Source organism: Triticum aestivum, chromosome 2D (genome assembly GCF_018294505.1).
Source record: "Triticum aestivum cultivar Chinese Spring chromosome 2D, IWGSC CS RefSeq v2.1, whole genome shotgun sequence".
Classification (NCBI taxonomy): Eukaryota; Viridiplantae; Streptophyta; class Magnoliopsida; order Poales; family Poaceae; genus Triticum; species Triticum aestivum.
The window spans coordinates 155,255,531-155,276,447 of NC_057799.1; the positions used below are offsets into that span (position 1 = coordinate 155,255,531).

The 20,917-nt window shown below is 47.1% G+C and overlaps 2 protein-coding genes across 2 annotated transcripts in view; both read right to left on the bottom strand.

Moving 5' to 3' along the window:
- Positions 1-9,749: 9,749 nt before the first annotated feature.
- On the bottom strand, positions 9,750-12,628 carry LOC123052310 (uncharacterized). The gene is made up of 2 exons (XM_044475449.1): positions 12,172-12,628; positions 9,750-11,577 (listed from the first exon to the last, which is right to left on the bottom strand). Exons 1-2 carry the CDS (start codon positions 12,278-12,280, stop codon positions 10,031-10,033), a joined length of 1,656 nt encoding a protein of 551 aa, XP_044331384.1. The 5' UTR covers positions 12,281-12,628; the 3' UTR covers positions 9,750-10,030.
- Positions 12,629-18,367: 5,739 nt separating this feature from the next.
- Positions 18,368-20,917, bottom strand: part of LOC123052311 (pheophytinase, chloroplastic) — a 7,517-nt gene continuing 4,967 nt past the window's right edge. The window contains exons 6-9 of the mRNA XM_044475450.1: positions 19,402-19,548; positions 19,193-19,318; positions 18,889-19,071; positions 18,368-18,782 (exon numbers count right to left, since the gene is read on the bottom strand). Of these exons, the coding sequence (XP_044331385.1) occupies positions 19,012-19,071; positions 19,193-19,318; positions 19,402-19,548 (333 nt within the window). The 3' untranslated portion in view covers positions 18,368-18,782; positions 18,889-19,011. The remainder of the gene's footprint in view (positions 18,783-18,888; positions 19,072-19,192; positions 19,319-19,401; positions 19,549-20,917) is intronic.

The following is a 20,917-nucleotide window of genomic DNA, read 5'->3' on the forward strand; positions in this document are numbered from 1 at the left end:
GATGGGGGCGGCCTCGGGGGGAGACGGTGAGGTTGCGGGCGTCCACGCCGGCAGGAGACGGCGGCGAAGTGGGGCGATGGCGAATTGGGGAGACGGCGGCGAAGTGGAGCGAGGGATTTGGGGGAGAAGTAGTGGCCGGGGGGTGGGGGGAGGGAAACCGCTGGTTAAGTGAAACATAATGGTAGCACGTTTCTGAAAACGCGATATAGCCAAGTTAGCTACAGCGCGTTTTCAAAACCGCGCTACTGCTATGCCTTTCTCCTTTTTCCCTTTTTTCATTTATTTTTCTTTACATTTTATTTTTTCCCTTTCTCCTTTTTCTATTTCTTTTATTTTCATTTACTTTTCTACTTGTTTTTCATTTTATTTTATTTTCGTTAGCAGTAGCGCCTTACACATAAACGCGCTGCTACAACAATATTAGCGGCAGCGCTGTTTCTAAAAGAGCGCTACTACTATGTGTAGCCTATCGGCTTAGTGGTGGGAATTTTAGTAGTAGAACGGGACGCGCTACTACTATATATGTATCTGCAGCGCGGTTATTCCGCGCGCTACTGCTGTGTAGCAGTAGCGCGCTTTTTTAACAAGCGCTACTGCTAAAGTTCTGTGTATAAGGTTTTCCCTAGTAGTGCTTATTAGATGAACCTTCGAACCTCCACTCATGCCACGACATCAAGCATTGGTACATCAACACTCCTTTGACACATTGCACCCACACCTTCATATTTGTTGATTGTGCTCACACATGTCATTCTCGATGGACATATCATACTCACCACAAGTTTGCACCCTATGCATGGATTGACTCACATTATGCTTGCCTTGTTGCAACAATTCCCATGTCATCCATGATATATGAGCTTATGCACTTCCTAAGAAAATTTGTTGTGATCTTTCTTGATGGCATATTCATACATTATGATCATATTGCCCACCATCAATTGCATGATCACATAGTCACATTGAGCACCAATTACCATGTTCATGCTCTTGATAAACCATCCCATTATGACATCATTTTGCACAATGGTAGAATTTGTAGCTTTGTGCATCATACCAATTTCCATCCTTTTGTGTGCACAACAAATGAATTTGCTTCCATGATTGCCTTACATATCATTCTATATCATTTGGCTAAGCTTCATGCACCTTGTCATGATCCATCTCATCGGACAAACTCATGCTTATTTGATGGACACTTTGTGTGCGCTAACCATTGTATTTCCGAGTGTCGCTTGTGTTTGCTATTTTGCATGTATACCACTCCGGAGACACCTTGGAGTACTTGGATTGCGCCATGACTTCCACTCCGTCCAATTACAAGTCCGTCCACGACAACCGTTTCCATGGTGATGAGGATTATGATCCGAGGTTGGATCTTTCCCAAGGGAGGGGAGATGATGCGGAGCATCCTACGATCATCCCCATGTACACTACGACTACTCCCCAAGCCCCAAGTGTCCACATGTTGAGACCTCACGCATACACCATTGGACCTAAGGTGAACTCACTCCTTTCCGAATCTTCCCTTTCCGCATATAAGACATGGATGCTACTTCAAGCGCGGACCTTGTGCATACTCAGGTACACCCGAGGAGACCATGGAGAGCCCAAGGACCAAGGCCAAGTGTGCGCAGGAGCGAAGGAAGGAGAAGGAAGAAGAGCTGCTGCTACAGCAGCTGGACATCCGGCCATGTCCCGGACATCCGGCCAGGCCCGGACATCCGGCCCAACGCCCGGAAATCCGGCTCCCTTCTACCCAGAGAGCACCAGAGTCGGCCAAGTCAGCCCGGACATCCGGCCCCCAGGCCCAGACATCCGGCCCGTCGTGAGCCGCCGGACATCCGGCCTCAGCCCGGATATCTGGCGCCCCATCACAGAAGCTGGACCTTGCCAGCTCGGACATCCGGCCCCAGCACTCGGACATCCGGTGTCTCGGGAAGGCCCGGACATCCGGCCCGACGCCCGGACATCCGGCCCCCCTGCCTGCGTGCAGTGCATCTGGGCCGAGGCCCATGTACCCCTTCGCCCCTTAGACTATATATACTCCCCGTCCTCCTACGTTTTAGGGTTAGCAAAGGATTAGCTCATTTGAGATAGAGCTTTCCTCATCCATTACGGATCTACTCCACGAGAGAGACCGCGGCCCCTCTACGGAGAAGATCCACCTTGGATTCAAGACCCCCTTTTGGGTGGCCCCATCAAGACCTCCTCACGGAGAAGAACCGGTTACCTCTTGTATCGTCCTTTGTTGAATTTGGATCTTGTATCTCCTCTCGTGTTTCGAGGATCTAGCACATGTGTGATTGTTCTTGTTGGTTTGAGTGATTTCTCTTGTGTTTTCCCTCGTGTTTCCCCTCGTGTTCTTCGTGTTCTTAGTTGCGATCCGCTCCTTTCATGAAAGATCGGCCGTATAGGGTTCCACCCTACATCAACCACAAGCGGTACTACCGCCCATCCTAGCGGTACTATCGCCCCTCCCAAATTCAGCGTTCTGAGTTTCACCGTTTTGACCATAACTTTCACATCTGGAGTCCAATTTTCGCGTTCTTTAGCTCGTTGAGTAGCTATTGACATCCCCCATACATATAGATAGGTTCCAACATCATTTGACTCCATCAAATTTTTGGCACTTTGGCATCTTTGCCTAGGGACTTCACCACATCATCCGCATAACTACCACCGACTTCCGCAACCTAACCCATTTTGTTCCCCTTAGCATCTGAGGTTGTTTGAGTTGTGATTCGAGTATCCTAAGGTGTTTCGGCTACTTACGGACCGTGCTTTCAACTCCAAGACCGTGTAAAGCCCATCATACACTTCCGCCACCATACCCCATTTTGACCGGGTTTCCACCAATACTTCCGCATTCCACCACCGCTTTTCGCTACCACCATTTGACATTTGAGATTTTGAGTTTGCAGTTTTTTCGTTTCCGAAGGTGTTTCGGCTAACTAGGAACGGGTCGACATCGGCAACACCGCCTCTCATCATCGCCAAGGATGGTAACCTCGACGACACCATTGTATACCCCCCTTGCAATTGCATTGATAACCCCTATCCCATTTTGTGTCACTTGCCTATCGAGACTAGCCATTTGAGTATTGCCGGCAACGTTACTTGTGCACATTAGTGATCATCCCATCCATTACATACATACCATATCATATTGGTATCATACCATCCCTTGTGTCACAAGATTGTTCCCGTCTATACACAAATTGCTATCTTGGTTTGTGCATTGTGGCCATATCAAAAAAAAGAAAAAAGAATAAGCTTTTAAGAAAAAAAAAAGTGAACAAAGAGCTTGTAAGCAAGAGCCATAGCATCATATTACATTGCACATAAGATTGTCATATCCGATCATCTTGGATCATCTTGATAAACACCGGGAACCATATATACATAGCATAATTGGGATAGAAGTCGTTGCATTTTTGTCTCCTATAGGTTGTGCACAAGTTTCATATCCGCCTATTGAGAAATCGTGCTAGCGTCTCTCTAGAGTTGTGCAACAAGAGCATTTTCCATGGATTCCACATTTTTAGCTCATTCCTTGGTTGCACGACCCCATTTATCTATCCGTGTGTGCGTTTCCGTGTGCCATTCATTGCTATTGGTCTACTTGTTTCACTTGCGAATTTGTGAATCTCTTTCAACATTATTGACTCTTGCTAACATTTTGCATCAAATTTTTGTGCCACTATCCTAACCGAGCTACTCCATAAGCTTTACTTGATAGGTGTGAGTGAACAAGTCCGGTACCAATTCCACTATTCTTTCATCTCACATTGAGTGAAATGGGATACATCCTCAACTTTGGGAAAAGGTAACTTGGTATTGTTTATTCTCATTTCCTACTCACCTCTACTCGAGTCTTGTGATGGATAGGCAAGGCATTTCACCTTCGGTCTACAACAACAACGGTGAGTTCTATGCCACGAAAAACTCCACCGACGCCATTATGCAAGCTCAAATGGAGGAGATCAAAGCCCTCATCAAGTCCTACAAGCGATCTTCCTCATCTTCGAGAAGACGCTCAAGAGCACATGCTTCCGAGCTACCATCTCCGGCAAGATCACATCGGCATCGACACCATCACCAACAAGAACATGAAGGTCAAGAGCTCAACACCAACAACCGCTCAACGACTTCACCATCTCCCTTGGCATCTTCGCCAAGTGACTTCAAAGCATCTTCTCGTACGGACATACGACATCTTCGCCAACAAGAACCCCAAGACTACACTCAAGAGAAGCTCCCCAAGCTCAAGTCCGCGACTTCCACGAACTACTACGACCTCGACAACGACCACGAGATTCCTTTCTATGGGACTCAAGAACCCGAGGAGTATCTCGAGTGGGAGCTTTTGATGGACGACTACCTCAAGCTACATCAAGTTCGTCCCGAAGATCAAGTGAAGTGTGCCACAAGGAACTTCCACGACTACGCGTACACATGGTGGCTTCACACACCTTCGGAGAGCTACGACATGAGTTGGACCAAGACGAAGAAAGCTATGCGGCGAGAGTTCGTGGCTCCAACCTACACAGAACAACTTCTACGCCAATTGGAGTACACCATACAAGGATCCAAGTCCATCGACGAGTACTTCAAGGAGATGAAGATTGCCTTGCGACGAGCCGGCATGGATGACCCCATTTCAATGAAGTTCCACTTCATGATGGGATTGCACAACGACATCTCCAAGACTATCTTCCTCGAGAACTACAAGTCTCTTGACGACTACTACATTGGTGCTCTCAAGGCGGAACAAGAACTCATGAAGGCCAAGGCTTCTCCACCCCAAGCTCACTTCGCGACGACCAAGCTCCATGAGACCGAGCATGAGGATAGCACCACCAAGATGTCCAAGCCCGACGAGCTTCAAGACGATGCTCCCAAGTTCAACTTCACCGCCATCCCTCTTTGTGGCATTGATGATGCCGAGTCTACTTCGACTTTTTTTCAAGACGGTGCGGCGACGAATACGACTACGGAGACCTTCAACGACCAAGCTTTGGAGGCAAGCGACAACTGGCGAGCAAGGATGATGTTTCCATCTTTGGAGGCGATAGTGATTATTGCCATCTTCGGCCGTCATCCACGGCGACGATGACGAGATGATGGAGCATGGGATTTTCCCTTCGGTCATGGAGGAGAGTGATGATGTGCCATCTTCAGCCTTCATCCACGGCGACGGCGACGAGATGGTTGAGCATGGGATTTTCCCTTCGACCACGGCGACGTATGATGACTTGAGTGACTTTAGCCACCATATTGAGAGTGAGAGTGAGTTCACCACTAGCCCCATATATGATGTGTTGCCCCAATTCCCATGTGAGGAGAGCCACAACGCCCACCACTTGAGTGATATGAGTGACTCCACCATATGTGACTTTGAGTGCACCTATTTTGAGGGAGTGAGTAAACCACCACATAGAGAGAGTGAGATAGTTCATAGGTCTTGTGAGACCAATTTCCACACTAACGACTTGACCTCTACCTCTATTGTGTCTTCTCGTTTGGTGCTAGGTCCCATTTATGATGATGCGCCGATCCTCGACGACTTCATCCTCCCTTTGGGCAAGACGATGGCCATGGTGGAATATGATGCACCCCCACATGGTTCGATCAAGATGAAGATGACCACCATTTGGTCTTTCCCACCTCACCTACACCACTTGAGTGGAATGAACAAGGTAACATAGGTGAAGGTGATGCTCTAGTCCCACTAGTGGACATTCTTGACATTGATTGCTTGCATGATGTTGATCCATCTATTACCATGCTTCATGCTAGTGCGACTTCCTCATGCGATGATTTACCCATTTATGATGAGTATGATGATTGCCATGTGGAGTCTATTAGTTGTGATGCCATGTTACATAGGATTTCTTGTGATAATTCTTTAGGTCACATCATGTTTGACAATCCGCTTGACTTGTCATATGCTATGCATGAGATTAATCATATGTCAAATTTGCAACCTCATCGTAGTGACTATGCATATGCCATTAAAATAAACCCAATTTGCACTTATGGCATAGATGACAAGCCCATGGTTATTGGCATTTGTTTTTCTTATGATGATATTGATATGCTCCCTTTGCATCATTTATCTCATATGCCATTCCATGACAACCTAGCTTTGGATATGCATTGTTTTGGATGTCGTCCATTTTCTCCATATGATGTTTCCGATATTGCTCATGAGGAGACCCCCATAGTTTCCTCATACATTTTAGGAGATTTTGATTCATCCCATCCATTGCATGATCCCAATTCTTGTGTGCACAATATGCTCCCCATGAATAAACATGCTATTGATGTGCCATATACTTGCATTCTCAATTTGTGTCCTCATCGTGTCATACATAATAACTATTCTTTCATGATGGATGACATGTTCTTATACCATGCATCAAATTTCTTTGAGCGATACTTATCTTGTGCTAACTCACACGTGCACATACACATCATGATAGATGATTTGTACATTTACCACGCACACAATTTCTTTGGTTTGTGTCTCTTTTGTGTAGGTACCCATGAATACTTGTCAACCTCACAATCCCATGAGTTGACAAAATGAGCTCTAGAGAGCAATGATGACTTGGGATCCCATGGATTGTCCTTCCCATCGTTCTCTTCGCGCAACAACTACGCGCATCTCTTTTACTTGGCTATCACGCGGCTATGGGCTATTTACCACTTGTCACCTTATGCCCATACTATCATGTTCACTTTGCATTTTATGCCTATTACTATGCTTTTGCGATGCAATTGTGATCCTTGCTTGCATCTACCCATGATTCACCATTATGCTACCCCTATGTGTATTTGCATGCTTGGTGGAGATCCTTGTTGCTATTGCCATGTTTACCATGTGCTTCATGCTATTGTTGATTCTTGTGTTGGGAAAGTCATGATGTTCCATTACTATTTACATAGGTCTTCTTGCCAATACATTGATGATATTTTGCTCATATTTTGTTTTCATGCTTGTGATATGTCATGTGCATTATATATGCCCATTATTTGCTCACATGACATGATTGCCATGATTTCTTCTAGTATGTTGCATCTTCACACTACTAGCTTGCACGACTTGATTGATATGCTTGCTTATGTTGCATTACCAATGATTCATACTTGCTCATTTCATGCGGTTGATGACAACCATTACCATGCTTTGCGCATGATTGTTATTGCTTCTTGTCATATATCTCCATATGTTGCCTCTCTCATGCTAGATGATTTTCCATGTATTGAGTGCAACAATGCCTTTAGTCTTGATAATGAGTTTGCCCCCATAGCATTCTCGCATATATTTGGAGATTTTGACATATTCTTTGTGAAGCATGCTTGTTTACTTCTTTGCACCATATACCTAGTGCCATGAATATCGCCATTGTTGCATCATATTATTCATGGACTTTTTCTACTAATGGTTATGTGCAAAAGAAGAGAACCATCATGATGGATGATGTGTTTATCTACAACGCGCATATGTTCTTTGTTTTGTTGTGTGCATGTGTAGGATACTTGGACTTTGTGTCGACTTCCACTTCACGTGAGTTGACCATTCGAGCTCTTGAGAGTGAACCACCTTCTACGACGACGCTTCTAAATCTCACTTGCTTATGCTTTGTCATTGTGAAGGATGCACAAGGACATGCTTTCAAGGTGATATCCTTCTCTTTCGAGAAACCCAAAACCATGAGCATGAGTATTGTGGATCATACTACTTGTGTTGCTACCATGAGACTTATTGGACTACTTGAATGTGCACATGTTAGTGATATTGCTTCCATTCACGATTTTCACATTCCCATGCATCATGATATATATGCCTTGTGTTTTGCATCCAATTCTTGGACTACTTGCTACTATAATATGTTTGGTTGCAACAATGTCATTTCTTTACATATGTCATGTCCCATTGCTTGTCACATGATTGACTTGATTGCCTCACACATGATGAACAATTGATCTTTATATTGTGTTGAGTGCCATACTATCTTCACTACACCCTATGCACGTTATGCTTGGATTGTCTTGCATTTGACCCATGTGTTTAGACACTTCATTTCCTTTGGTGTTGTGAATGATTCCTATGCCTACCATAGACCTTTCATTGAGCACTTTGCCCATGTTTGCTATGACCTTGAGGTAGATGCTTCTTCTCTCATCACACATATTTGCATCACTACCTCACACTTACATGCTTATCCCCATGATTTCTTTGCTTATGCTCAATTTATGTGTTTACATGCCATGTCACAATCCTTTGTCAAACCATATGCTTTGCATGATGACGACACTTGTTGGGTGAATCACCACTTGAATGCTTGGTTTTGCACTAACGCTAACCACATTTGTTTTTCCAAGTGTTTGTTGTCTTTGCTCCTTTTGAAGGAATCACTAGTAGGTGCGACATTGGAGAGTGCCCATTGCGAGCTTGAAGATGATGAGTGCTTGGTGACCGACCACTTCGACACAGCACCGCCATCTCTTTCCCATGGTGATTTGGTTTTCGATCCGAGGTCGGATCTTTTCCAAGGGGGAGGGGATGATGCGGAGCATCCTACGGGCATCACCATGTCAAGAGTCCGTTTGGCAAGTGACACGTGCGACCTCTACTTCTCATACATAAAGGTGAATCTTCTCCTTTACACGTGTTCACTTGACCACTTCGAGGATGGCATACTACTTGACACTCCACTCGTGTGCATGCATAGGTATTGCCGGAGCTTCACGGACGACGATGAGGAGTGCAAGCGCCAAGGAGCGCCTACACCATCCGCGAGGGAAACGTGGAAGCGAAGACGGAAGAAGAAGGATCTGCCCAGTCCGGAACGGGCGGTACTACCGCCCAAACCAAGCGGTACTACCGCTCAGGCCCTCCAAGCTGTACTACCGCCCAGCATCTGCCCTACTACCGCTCAACCCGACAAGCTCCTGTGATCGAGCGGCACAAGTCCGGTACTACCGCCCCCACAAGCGGTACTACCGCCGAGCTTCGTAAGCGGTACTACCGCCCTGCCTGTGCGCAGCCGCGGGCCTTTGGCCCATGTATCCTCTCCCACTTACCCCTTCGTGGCTAAGACTATATATAGACCCCCTCTCCCTCCTAGTTAGGGTTAGCATAGGTTTAGCTCATTTGAGATAGAACTTTGCTCATCCATATGGATCTACTCCACCGCGAGGGACCGACACCTCTTCGGAGAAGATCCACCTTGGATTCAAGACCCCCTCACGGGTGGACCCCATCAAGACCTCCTCTTGGAGATGAACTTTACCTTGTATCTTTCCCTTTGTTGTTCATGTACCTTGTGGATCTTGTGTCTTTGATTGTCTAGTGGATGTGTGATTGGACTTGTTCTTGAGTGTTCCTCTCGTTTTCCCTCGTGTTTCCCCTCGTGTTCTTCGTGTTCTTCGTAGGATCCCCTCCAATCATGTAAGATTGGGCCACTAGGGTTGTACCCTACATCACATGTGGGATACATCCTTACATACACACATACTTTTTTCAGAATTTTTTGAACCATAAAAGTTTGAATTTGATTTTTTCAAAAATAAAGGCCTCCATGGAGCTCGGCCTCCAAATCGCCTCTCTCCTACAATACTCCTATTAAAGTTATATAGTATGAGAATTAATTTCGTATTGTCAATGTTGATATTTTTTACTATGAAATTGGTCAAACTTTACAAAGTTTGACTTCAGACAAATTTCATATGCAGACTAACAAGAAACAAAGAAAGTTATATAAACAAGCAATAACTACAACCAAAGAATCCCGGCCCAGTCAACACAACACACGCATAAAACACCTGTTACGAAAAAAAGAACAACAGATGACACACATTGCATGAATGTACAGACGAAACATCTACCAAGAACAAATTGCGTGAGGGCATTCTCTTTAACCGTCAGATCAATGCATAATATCGATCGGACGACGACGGTGAGAGAATGAAGCCTCACACTAGAACGTTCCCGGCGCATGCAATGAGCGGGAACGTTTCAGGGATCCCTCTCGTCATTTCTCCAGCTGCCCTTCATCTTGGGCCCCGTGGGGCCTTCCCCGACCAGCAGCTTGTTCACCAGCTGAGCCAGCCGCTCCTTGATGGCGCGCGGCAGGATCCTCGCCGCACGGTTGATCTCGCGGCCGATGTCGTACTCCTCCCTCGGCCCCCACCCCCTCTCGAACCCGAGCCACGCCGGCTCGGCCACCTTCCCGGCAGCACCCAGGTACTCCGCCGACACCAGCTCGCACCGCCCGCCGCCGGTGTCCATCCTGCTCCCCTTGGCGCAGTCGTTCCGTATCCCGACCCCCAGCTTCGAGTCGCCCTGCAGCACCAGCCCCTCCCTGGGGTAGAACGCGTGCCCGTGCCGCGACGCGTACGCCACCGGCCTGCCGTCGAGGTACTCCAGCTGCGACGCGTCCGCCCAGGCGCCCGTGCTGTGCTGCGAGAAGTACATCCGGAGCAGCTCGCCGGAGAAGTTGCTCACGCGCAGCGTCAGGTGCTCCCAGTCGCCGACGTGCTCGCCGATCATGCCGAGAGGGATGGTGAGGGGGCCGACCTTGGCCCGCGCCGGGCCGTTGAACGGGTAGAAGAAGAACAAGGCGAGGTCCGTCGCCGTCCCTCCCAGCATCGGCTTCGCCTGCACGTACGCCTTGGCACCCGCGAGGTCGCCCTTCTTGACCCGCTCCTTCTGGCCGTTGTCCGCCGGCAGGTCCAGCCAGTAGGCGTCGTCGTTGCCGCCTCCCTGCGGGAGGTTTGAGCCGTCGGCGGTCACGGGCGTCGGCGTCGGGTTGCCCTTCTGGTACAGCAGCGCGCCGTTCTCGAAGAACCACGTAACTGACGAAGGGAGATACGGGTCGTTGGGGTGGAGGTACACATGCGGCGAGTAGGCCGCGAGAACGGCGTTCACCTGAGCCAGGTCGGGCATGCATGACGTGTAAGCCGCGCTGTTGTTCTTGAGACACGCCAAGGCTGAGACGCTCGCCGGCGCGACGTCGCTCCGTGCAAGGAACGTGCCGGTGTGCACGCCCCGGGCGTCGATGCCGCGAACCGCCGGCCTCAGGGCGGTGGCGCTGAAGCCGTCCTTGTCGTTGCTCCACACCGACTCCTCGGCCTCGCACGCGTCGGTGAAGTCGGCGCGGACGCACATGACCTCGCCGGGCTGCGGCTTGTCCTTGGTGGCCGTGACCGCCACGCCGACGGCCTTGTAGCCGTCGGGCGGCGTCGGGAGCCAGAAGAAGCCCGCACCATCGTCCTGGCCGCTGGACCAGACAAGGGCGTAGTCAAGCGGCGGGGCAAGGAGCGCCCCGGTGCCGGAAGCGTCTCGGGTGACGAGGACGTGGCCGAAGAGCGGCCGGTTGTTGGGCTGTGCGTAGTGGCCGAGCGCGTGGAATCCGGTCGGGACAGGCGCCGGCTTGAAGAAGGTGGCGCCGAGGCCGTCCTGGCCGCCCTGCGTGGTGGACCAGACCTTGGCGAAGGTGGTGACTTGGCGCACCTCGATGCCTCCCAGGTCGATGCTGCCCTTTGCGAATCCTCCGTCTGAAACTGGAACAGCAATGCATGCCAGCGGTCAACCAAAATGTTTCAGAGTTGACAAAACCAAGCTAATGAAAGTTCGGACTAGTTAAACACAATAGCTATATGTAATGTAAGTGCAAGAACTCAACATGCGGCAGGATTTTCTAGCCGATTTATGTATATGACTAGCTACATAAGTGTAAGAAGTACTGTACTGAATTATGCTGTTATGACATCTAAACAAACTGTTGAGATGATCGGCATCATTGTGTCCGGCACACAAATTTGTAAGTCGTAACCAAATACAGAAAACAAAAAATTGTACACAAATATTATTGTGAATGAAGACAAAGCATAACGTCCAAAACATGTTGATGTGATCGATGGGTCTGGAATATGCTCCTGGTTTGGGCGTATTATCCATATTCTCCCCAACTTGATCACGTACTCTATCTAGAATGTCGTAATGAGTTCACATTAATATATATAGAGCAATTCTGTCCCCTTGGTAGTTTCAGCCAAAGCTAGCATCCTCGACATGCCTAAATTAGGCCGCCTCTTAACTACTATTTCTTGAGAAGAAGAGCAAAAACACATGGCGGCATGAACATGCAAACGTACCGGAGGACGGCCACGACGGCTTCACCGCAGGAAGATCAAAATCCCTCTCCACGGGCAGCGCCGCCTTGCTCATGGGCACGCAGCCGAACCACGACCTGCCCCTCTGCATTGCCGGCCACCGACGACGACAGCAACGAGGAGGACGAGAACGCCGGGAGAAGATCGAGAAACCTAGGCCGAGCGAGGCTTGCTTGCTCGAGGCGTGCACGGGTCGTCTGATCTCGATCGAGTCACCCGCACGCAGCTGGAGAGGAAGCGAGCGCTGATGGTGTGCCTTTTAAATGGGTGGCGCTTGGCGGGGAGTCCGTCCGCCTACCCGTCCCTTTCGATCGGCGCCGGCTTGGCAAGGGTCGCTGTTCGCTGGCTTATTGGCTATACCTTTGCTACCCCTTTCAAGAAACTATGTGTACATAGACACAGTGGCCTGCCTCTGCCTGTGGTTACTTGCAAGTAAGCACGGTGCTTTTATTGCCGATGACTTCACTTCTTGTAGCCCGCCCTGGCTTTCGCTCTAGCCTTGCTTTGCTTTGCTGGCCTTGAGTAAGTGTGGCTTGGCTTGACGGCTCTTCCACCCCTGGGAGAAGACAAGTCTGCTCTGGTCTGATCCATTATCCATCTAATCATATGTATCACGACACCAACCTCACTTTCCATGCGTACCTACAAGGTGCGTTGTTTAGTGTTTCGTGCCCGTCTGGACTACCGGTCCGGACGTGTGTTAGTTGGAGACCAGCCAGCGTAGAAGGGATCGTTACATTTGGATAGACTATAAAACGTGCGGCAAAAGGCCACCATCCGCCGCTAGGTACGGGATATGAGCTGCATTGTGCTAGTAATTGTTATAGACTTGTAGAGCAGGTCCGGTCAGTCATGGGCAAACACATGCATCGATCTCGACAAGAAGGCGGGGACTTGTAATATGCCAGATTATTGCAAGATGCGCGTAGTGGTTGGCATGACGACAGGGCGGCCAGGCCTTCGTCGAGGGATGGTTTGCGATAAGAAAGACACGTTCATGCTCTGCGTGTTGGTTTGTTTAGTTGGTTCACACACCAATCACGCGGGGCAGCTGACCAATTATCAGCTGGATATTCGGGGGTGAACGAGCCTTGTCTTCCAGTGGGACTGTGCAAGCGTTCACATTCATGGAGTACTAGTGGTTCCTAGGTGGGCAAGCAGCCAACAACTCGCGAGAATATGCGACAAAAACATCCATTTCCGACTTCCGTCTGGCAACAGTCCTGGCATTGATTTCAACGGATTAACTGTTCATGTGCTCCTGTCAGGGCTGGAGAAATTAGAAGGGGGACGGACGGGCCAGGAAGCATTCCACGCATGATATTGAAAAGGAGAATACAATACGGATGTGCGTCATATCAGAGTTAATTGCACGTTGATACTACACTTGCGCGCCTACTCACGAATCAGTACCACTACTCGTGCATGTCGCAGTTCAGTACCAACCCAGGGCCTAAGTGGTGCATAACGGACTGACAGCCGTATAAGCGCGTATTGACCGCGTATCCGACAGGTCGGGCCCACATGTCAGGTGACACGCTGGCCGAATCGGCGCGTGGACGGGTCGCTGACTAGGACGAGGCCGACCTAACGATCTAGGTCGAACCGAGCCGCCGGTTCGAACCCTAACTCTCGTTCCCCTCTCCCTCTCCTCCCCGTGCTCCTCTGTGTCAATGGCGACGGCGAATCCGGGAGGCGGCGGTGTAGGCGGCGGCTCGAGCAGCGGTGGCGGTGTGGGCGGGTACGGAGATCTTCCTGGCCTCGGGGCCGATGCGCACCCAGGATTGGCCGAGGGCGACGGCGACAGGTCGTCGTACTACTCGAGCGGCGAGGAAGAAATGGAGGAGGCCCCGCTGACCATGGAGCAGCGCCTGCGGATGGCAGAGATCTGGGTCGCCAACCCTTTCACGAGCCATCACTGGACCCATGGATGTGGTGGGGTGCTGTAAGTCCTCCTCCCTCTCCTCTGTTCTTTCTTCCAATTTGGGGGCTAGGGTTAGTGTTAATGAAAATGTCCAAATTTGCTGGCACTTGTAGTGTGGAGGAGGCTATCTGGGATGTTAGGATTCACTTTGATGCCCTACATAATTTGGATAGGAAGATATGCAGTTCTGATGTCACTTTTCTCAATCTGTATGCACTGTTGCATACACAAGGATTTACATTCTCTGATGAATTGTATCACATGGAGAACACATGCATAGGAGAGCAGAGAGAGCATGGCCTAGACTTGATTGACACAAACATGAAATTGCAGCAAATTAAGAAGCAGCATGAGCATACTTTAGTTTTGAATCTGTTAGTTAGAGCAACAGCCACTGACAGTGCTGCAATTCAGAGAAATGCTGAACTACAGACCATTCTTTATGCACCACCAGTTGTGTATGATCTCAGTGAGCCAGCTGTGCTTGCTGTTGATGACCAAGGGGTTGTTTTTAATAGTCAGGGCAGTAGTAGTACCAATGTTGAAGCTAGTGGTTTTTGCACACAAGAGAGCAAAAATCTAGGTAAACAAAAGCTGAATTCTGTGATGGAGGATGGAGTTTTGTTGGAGGAGGGATATTACAGTAGTGATAATTCAGAAGGGGCATATGACAGTGACAACTACTTGGAGAAGTACAGGATTTCTCAAGACACAGAGATAATAGATGGAAAGAGACAAGCAGATGAGGAACAACTAGCAGATGATCAAGATGAGTATTCAGATGATGAGTCAGAAGAGGAGGAACAACTGCATTATGAGGGTGACACTGAGGTTGAGGATCTGTTTGAGAGGGAGGAGGAAGAGAGTGGGGATGAAGAGAGGGAGGAGAGCTTGAATGTGGAGGTAGCTCAACAGTTGCAGGTAGAACCTCCAAAGAAGAGACAGAAGCTGCCAATTAGGAGGTGCCCCACCACTAGAACACATTCTAGTGTTTTAAAGGAGGTGAAGAAAGATTTCATTCCTTCATCAGATGAAGAAGAAACTGGTTGGCTGATGGATAGTGAAGATGATGGGCATGAGCCACTGCAATTTGTCCTAAAGAAAAGCAAGAAGAGTAGGGCACAGAAAAGAAAACCTAGGATATGGTTCAATGAAAAAATGGAGCACCCACACCAGCAATTATGTAAGTACATGTGCTTCACAAATCAGCAGCAATTCAGAGATGCTCTATTGAGCTTGCACATTTCACAGGCAAGAGATTTCAGATATCATAGAAACTCTGACCAAAGGATCATTGCATGTTGCAGAAATGAGCATTGTCAGTTCCACATTGTTGCTGCTGTGATCAGAGGTGAGAAGACTTTTGCTATAAAAAAATGAACCTGGAGCACACTTGCCCTAGCACTACAGAGTCTTCTAGGGTTAGTGCAAAGTGGCTTGCAAAGACATATGAGTCATTGTTCAGGTCTGATCCAACCACTAGCATACAAACTCTGATTGATGCCTGCAATGAGAAGTATGGTGTTGAGGTTCCTAAGCACATGGCCTATAGGGCCAAAAACTTAGCTGTGGAAGCTGTCTTAGGAGAGCACAAGAAGCAGTATCCCAGGTTAAGGGACTATGCAGCAACCATCATGCAGACAAACCCTGGAAGTAGGGTTGTAGTTACAACTCTAGTCCCTAAAGCAACAAAAAAAATACCACATCCGGGGCCAAGGTTTCATGCAATGTTTTTCTGCTTAAATGGAGCAAGGGAGGGATTTCTCAATGGATGCAGACCTTTCATTGGTTAGTTAGTTGTTTCTTTGGTTTAGTTTCATTGCTATGTACATGATTACACCTTTGCTGTAGTTTCTTTGCTATGTACTGACTTAATTGGTTCTTTTTTTTGCAAAACAGGTGTTGATGGATGCTTTATTAAGCTGACTACAGGTGCACAGATCCTTGCTGCCACTGGCAGAGATGGCAATAACAACATTTATCCAATTGCATTTGCCATTGTTGGTCAGGAGGATACAGCAAATTGGTGCTGGTTTCTGCACCAACTCAAGATATGTCTAGGAGGAGAAGTTGGCCAATTTGGTCCTTATACTATCATGTCAGATAGACAGAAGGTAAGTACTTAGTTTGCTGTGTGATTTCAGTAGCTTAGGTTTGTTTTTTTTCAACTATATCTGTAGTCAGTAGCTTAGTTTGCTGTTGTAATTTCAACAGGGGCTACTCAATGCAGTGAATAGAGTATTTCCAAACTGCCACCAGAGATATTGTCTTAGACACTTATATGCAAATTTCCAGAATGCTGGTTTTAGGGGGGGAGATCTAAAGAAATGCATGGATAATGCCAGTTATGCTTACAATGAATATAAGTTTAATATTGCTATGAATGATTTGAGTAATGAGTGTGAGGATGCTTGGATCTGGCTTAATGCAATTCCTAAGAAAACATGGACAAGGCATGCTTTTGACACTAACTGCAAGACAAATTTGGTTGTTAACAACCTATCTAAGGTGTTCAACAAGTATATCCTTGATTTTAGGAAACAGCCTATTAGGACTCTTGCTGTCATGATACATTTCCCATAGCTTCAACAAGGCATTCTGCAATGTAGGAGGCCATTCTGGGTCAACCCAGAGAACAATACCACAGTTGTCATCTTCCTGCAATATAAACAACCATAGCATGTGCAAAATCAATCTCCTAGGCAAATTATTTAAGCAATAAACTTTGAGCAACTGGCTTTAAACAATGAACTTTGAGCATCTTTAAACAATGTAGGACCCTAAATGACTAGCCACTGAATTAAAAAATGAACTTTAAGCATCTTTGAGAAACAACTTTAATAATATAGCCAACTAAAGAATGAACCTCTGACACTAAACACTAACTGAATTTTGAGCTTCTAACATTGAATCTCTCTGACCTTAAACAATCAAATAATTTGCAAAGTGAGTACTCTTGTGAGCTAAACAATGATTATTTGCACTGGAAACTAAGTTGTTGACCAATTATAAAATTACTGGCCAAATTAAATATTCATGGCAAGCATCAACACATTTTCTAATCCACTGATTAGCATCAGTAGTACTAAATGGCTACAAAATGGCCCTCACAGCTACCCATTAAACAATACAATTCCAGGTTGGCGGTGGTGTGGCCAGGCAGGCCAAACACAACTACAAAATGACCATCACAGCTACAAAATGACCATCACAACTATGGTACAAGAGTACTCATTAAACAATGTGCATCAGCACATGGCTAGATTAAAGAACATGAATTCTATGCTCTGGACTGAACAATTCTATGCACATGGCTAGATTAAACAATACAATTAACACAGAGTTTGGACAGAATCTTACACTCATAGGACAGACTAAGAACCTCCTGCCCGTGTTAAATGCTTCGAATGCTACACGCCTCTCAGCCGCCACGCCATGCTAATGGCAAAGAACTCTGGGTGTTGTCTCAATGCCACTGTAGTCTTGGTCTTCAATGCTAGCAGGGATCTACAGGAACAAAAGGAAAACAAAATCCCCAAATCAAATCAAATCCCCCCAAATCCCAAATCTGATAACCCAACTGATAACCCAACCCTAACCCTAGCTCTACAACTCACCCGGTAATGCATGGCTTCGTCGTCGGAGAGGTTCATGTATTGCACGCTTGAGTCCTGGCTGCTCTCGTCCTCCATGGCGCGACGGCAAGCCGGTTGAGGTGGCGGCGGCGGTAGGCAAGCGGCGGGCGGCGGCGAATCGGAGAGAGAAGGAAGAGCCAGAGTGAGAGTGAGGTCGAGCGAGAGTAAGGCGAGTCCGACCGAGCCCATGTAACCGACCGAGCCCATGGAGTATAACCGACCGCACCGGCCTCGTCCTAGTCAGCGACCCGTCCACGCGCCGATTCGGCCAGCGTGTCACCTGACATGTGGGCCCGACCTATCGGATACGCGGTCAATACGCGCTTATACGGCTGTCAGTCCGTTATGCACCACTTAGGCCCTGAGTTGGTACTGAACTGCGACATGCACGAGTAATGGTATTGATTCGTGAATAGATGCGCAAGTGTGGTACCAACGTGCAATTAACTCGTCATATCATGAAATGTAGCAGCCGATGTTACGACCACACGGGTAAACTTTATGCCACATTTATTTTCGTATTCTTAGCGGAAGCAGAGACGGATATGAAAATCCCAGAAATGAGCACGGTGTCAGAACCAAATACAAAGCAAATACAGTGCAGACACGTAAATGAAACTAAAGTATGCCAGAATTTTAAAACCTGCTCGAACAATACAGAAAAGCGCAACCAAGATTGTTGCCTTTTCAAGATGATACTAGTAATACTGAAAACTTTAAACCTGTGGAGACAAAACACACATATGCAAATCTCTTTTTCTGTACGCAAAGAAACCTCAAGTGAGAAGATTGGTAACATTGACTAATGGACACAAGGAAAAAAATTATATACAAACATACATATGAACTACTTGCGTTCACTTTTGATGAACCTCCAACAGTTCGAACAGAATAAAACACCTGTGCTGCTCGTACTGACCTCCGTTCTGAGGAGACGGGTTCTTCTGCTGTAATAAGATGAAATCAGATAGTTCCTCCTCATGTCTCATACCTCAACTATAAATGTGTTTCCCGCCAGTGCTCAAATGGAAGTTCTGCAGAGAGAAATTGCAAATTTTATTCCCAATGAAATAAGCAATGCAGTATTTTCTACAATCGATTTCACATCAAGTGTTTGTGGTAACTGGTAAAGATTCTTACCACAGCCTACAAAAGAACGGCCAGTTTGTGATCCTCAAATAAAATTGGCATCCCCATATTCCAGCAACTCTTCGCTCGAGTTGACCATGTACCCATGTAAAGAGGAAACAATCTACCCATGTACTAACTATGGAGCTTAACAAATGATTCAACAAGTGGATTTACAAGCTCAGGTGCTTCATCCTGCAAGGACAAATACAAACAAGTGAGACAGATGTTACTTGATGCATAGAGATTGTTACTAAAATGATAGGTAGATTACAGCACAAAAATATTCAACTAAACCCAGCTGCCGATAGAGCACCTGAGGGCAGTGTCCAACGTTCGGGAGGACAACAAAATCTTCAACAGCATCAAAAGACCCGTAGGCTCTTCCAAGTTCCACAGGCTCCCATGGATCCTTCTCTCCCCAAGCTACCAAAACTGGACACTGCACAATCCAAAACAAAACCTAGCTTGTATTACAAACAAAATCGAAAGAAACGGTCAATAACACAACTGGGGAATCCTAACCTTCACCAAGGGTAGTAAGTCTTCAGGTAGAGGACCTCCAGAATAGCAGATGAACTCAAGGAATACATCCACAGCACCGGGATCAAGCCCTGGCTGCAAGATCATCTGAACCAATTCATCTGTGACAGCGGACGTGTCATGGTAACACTGGAATTTCAAAACAAGTTCCAATGTAAGTCAAAATATCCAAGCAAACTTTAAATAACTAAAACAGAAAAGGTTGAGAAAATAAGTTCCAATGTAAGTGAAACTATCCAAGCAAACTTTAAATAAGTAAAACAGAAAGTCAGATCCTGTACTTCAGAGACAATTAAACAAAAGCATCTCCATGGTTCATGAAAAAAGTCCGATATAGTATTATTTTATTTGCATGAAGCTGTTTCAGTTGCAAGTTTCTGGGAGGGAAATCCTATTAGCGTGTAATTAAGCCAAATGAAACTGTCCTCTAGAATGCAAGGTATACAACTCACATGCTTGCTATAACATGCATGCATACTATATCTCCCCCCTTATCAGATTCAAAACAATGTGCCATCAGGCATCATTCTTTTAAACTGAATGACAGACATTAATGTGATACAAGTTATCTTATACAAACTTCTACATAAGAGATAAATAAATAAATAAAGAAGCTACACTGCAACTTCAATGGGGCAAACATACATATGATTCAATTGTAAATGAATAGTGTTGCATTGGTGATGGATGAGGTCACAAGGGATATACAAGGAGATATCCCATGGTGTATGCTCTTTGCGGATGATGTGGTGCTAGTTGACGATAGTCGGACGGGGGTAAATAGGAAGTTAGAGTTATGGAGACAAACCTTGGAATCGAAAGGGTTTAGGCTTAGTAGAACTAAAACCGAGTACATGATGTGCGGTTTCAGTACTACTAGGTGTGAGGAGGAGGAGGTTAGCCTTGATGGCCAGGTGGTACCCCAGAAGGACACCTTTCGGTATTTGGGGTCAATGCTGCAGGAGGATGGGGGTATTGATGAAGATGTGAACCATCGAATCAAAGCCGGATGGATGAAGTGGCGCCAAGCTTCTGGCATTCTCTGTGACAAGAGAGTGCCACAAAAGCTAAAAGGCAAGTTCTACAGGACGGCGGTTCGACCCGCAATGTTGTATGGCGCTGAGTGTTGGCCGACTAAAAGGTGACATGTTCAACAGTTAGGTGTGGCGGAGATGCGTATGTTGAGATAGATGTGTGGCCACACGAGGAAGGATCGAGTCCGGAATGATGATATACGAGATAGAGTTGGGGTAGCACCAATTGAAGAGAAGCTTGTCCAACATCGTCTGAGATGGTTTGGGCATATTCAGCGCAGGCCTCCAGAAGCTCCAGTGCATAGCGGACGGCTAAAGCGTGCGGAGAATGTCAAGAGAGGGCGGGGTAGACCGTATTTGACATGGGATGAGTCCGTTAAGAGAGACCTGAAGGATTGGAGTATCACCAAAGAGCTAGCTATGGACAGGGGTGCGTGAGCTTGCTATCCATGTGCCAGAGCCAC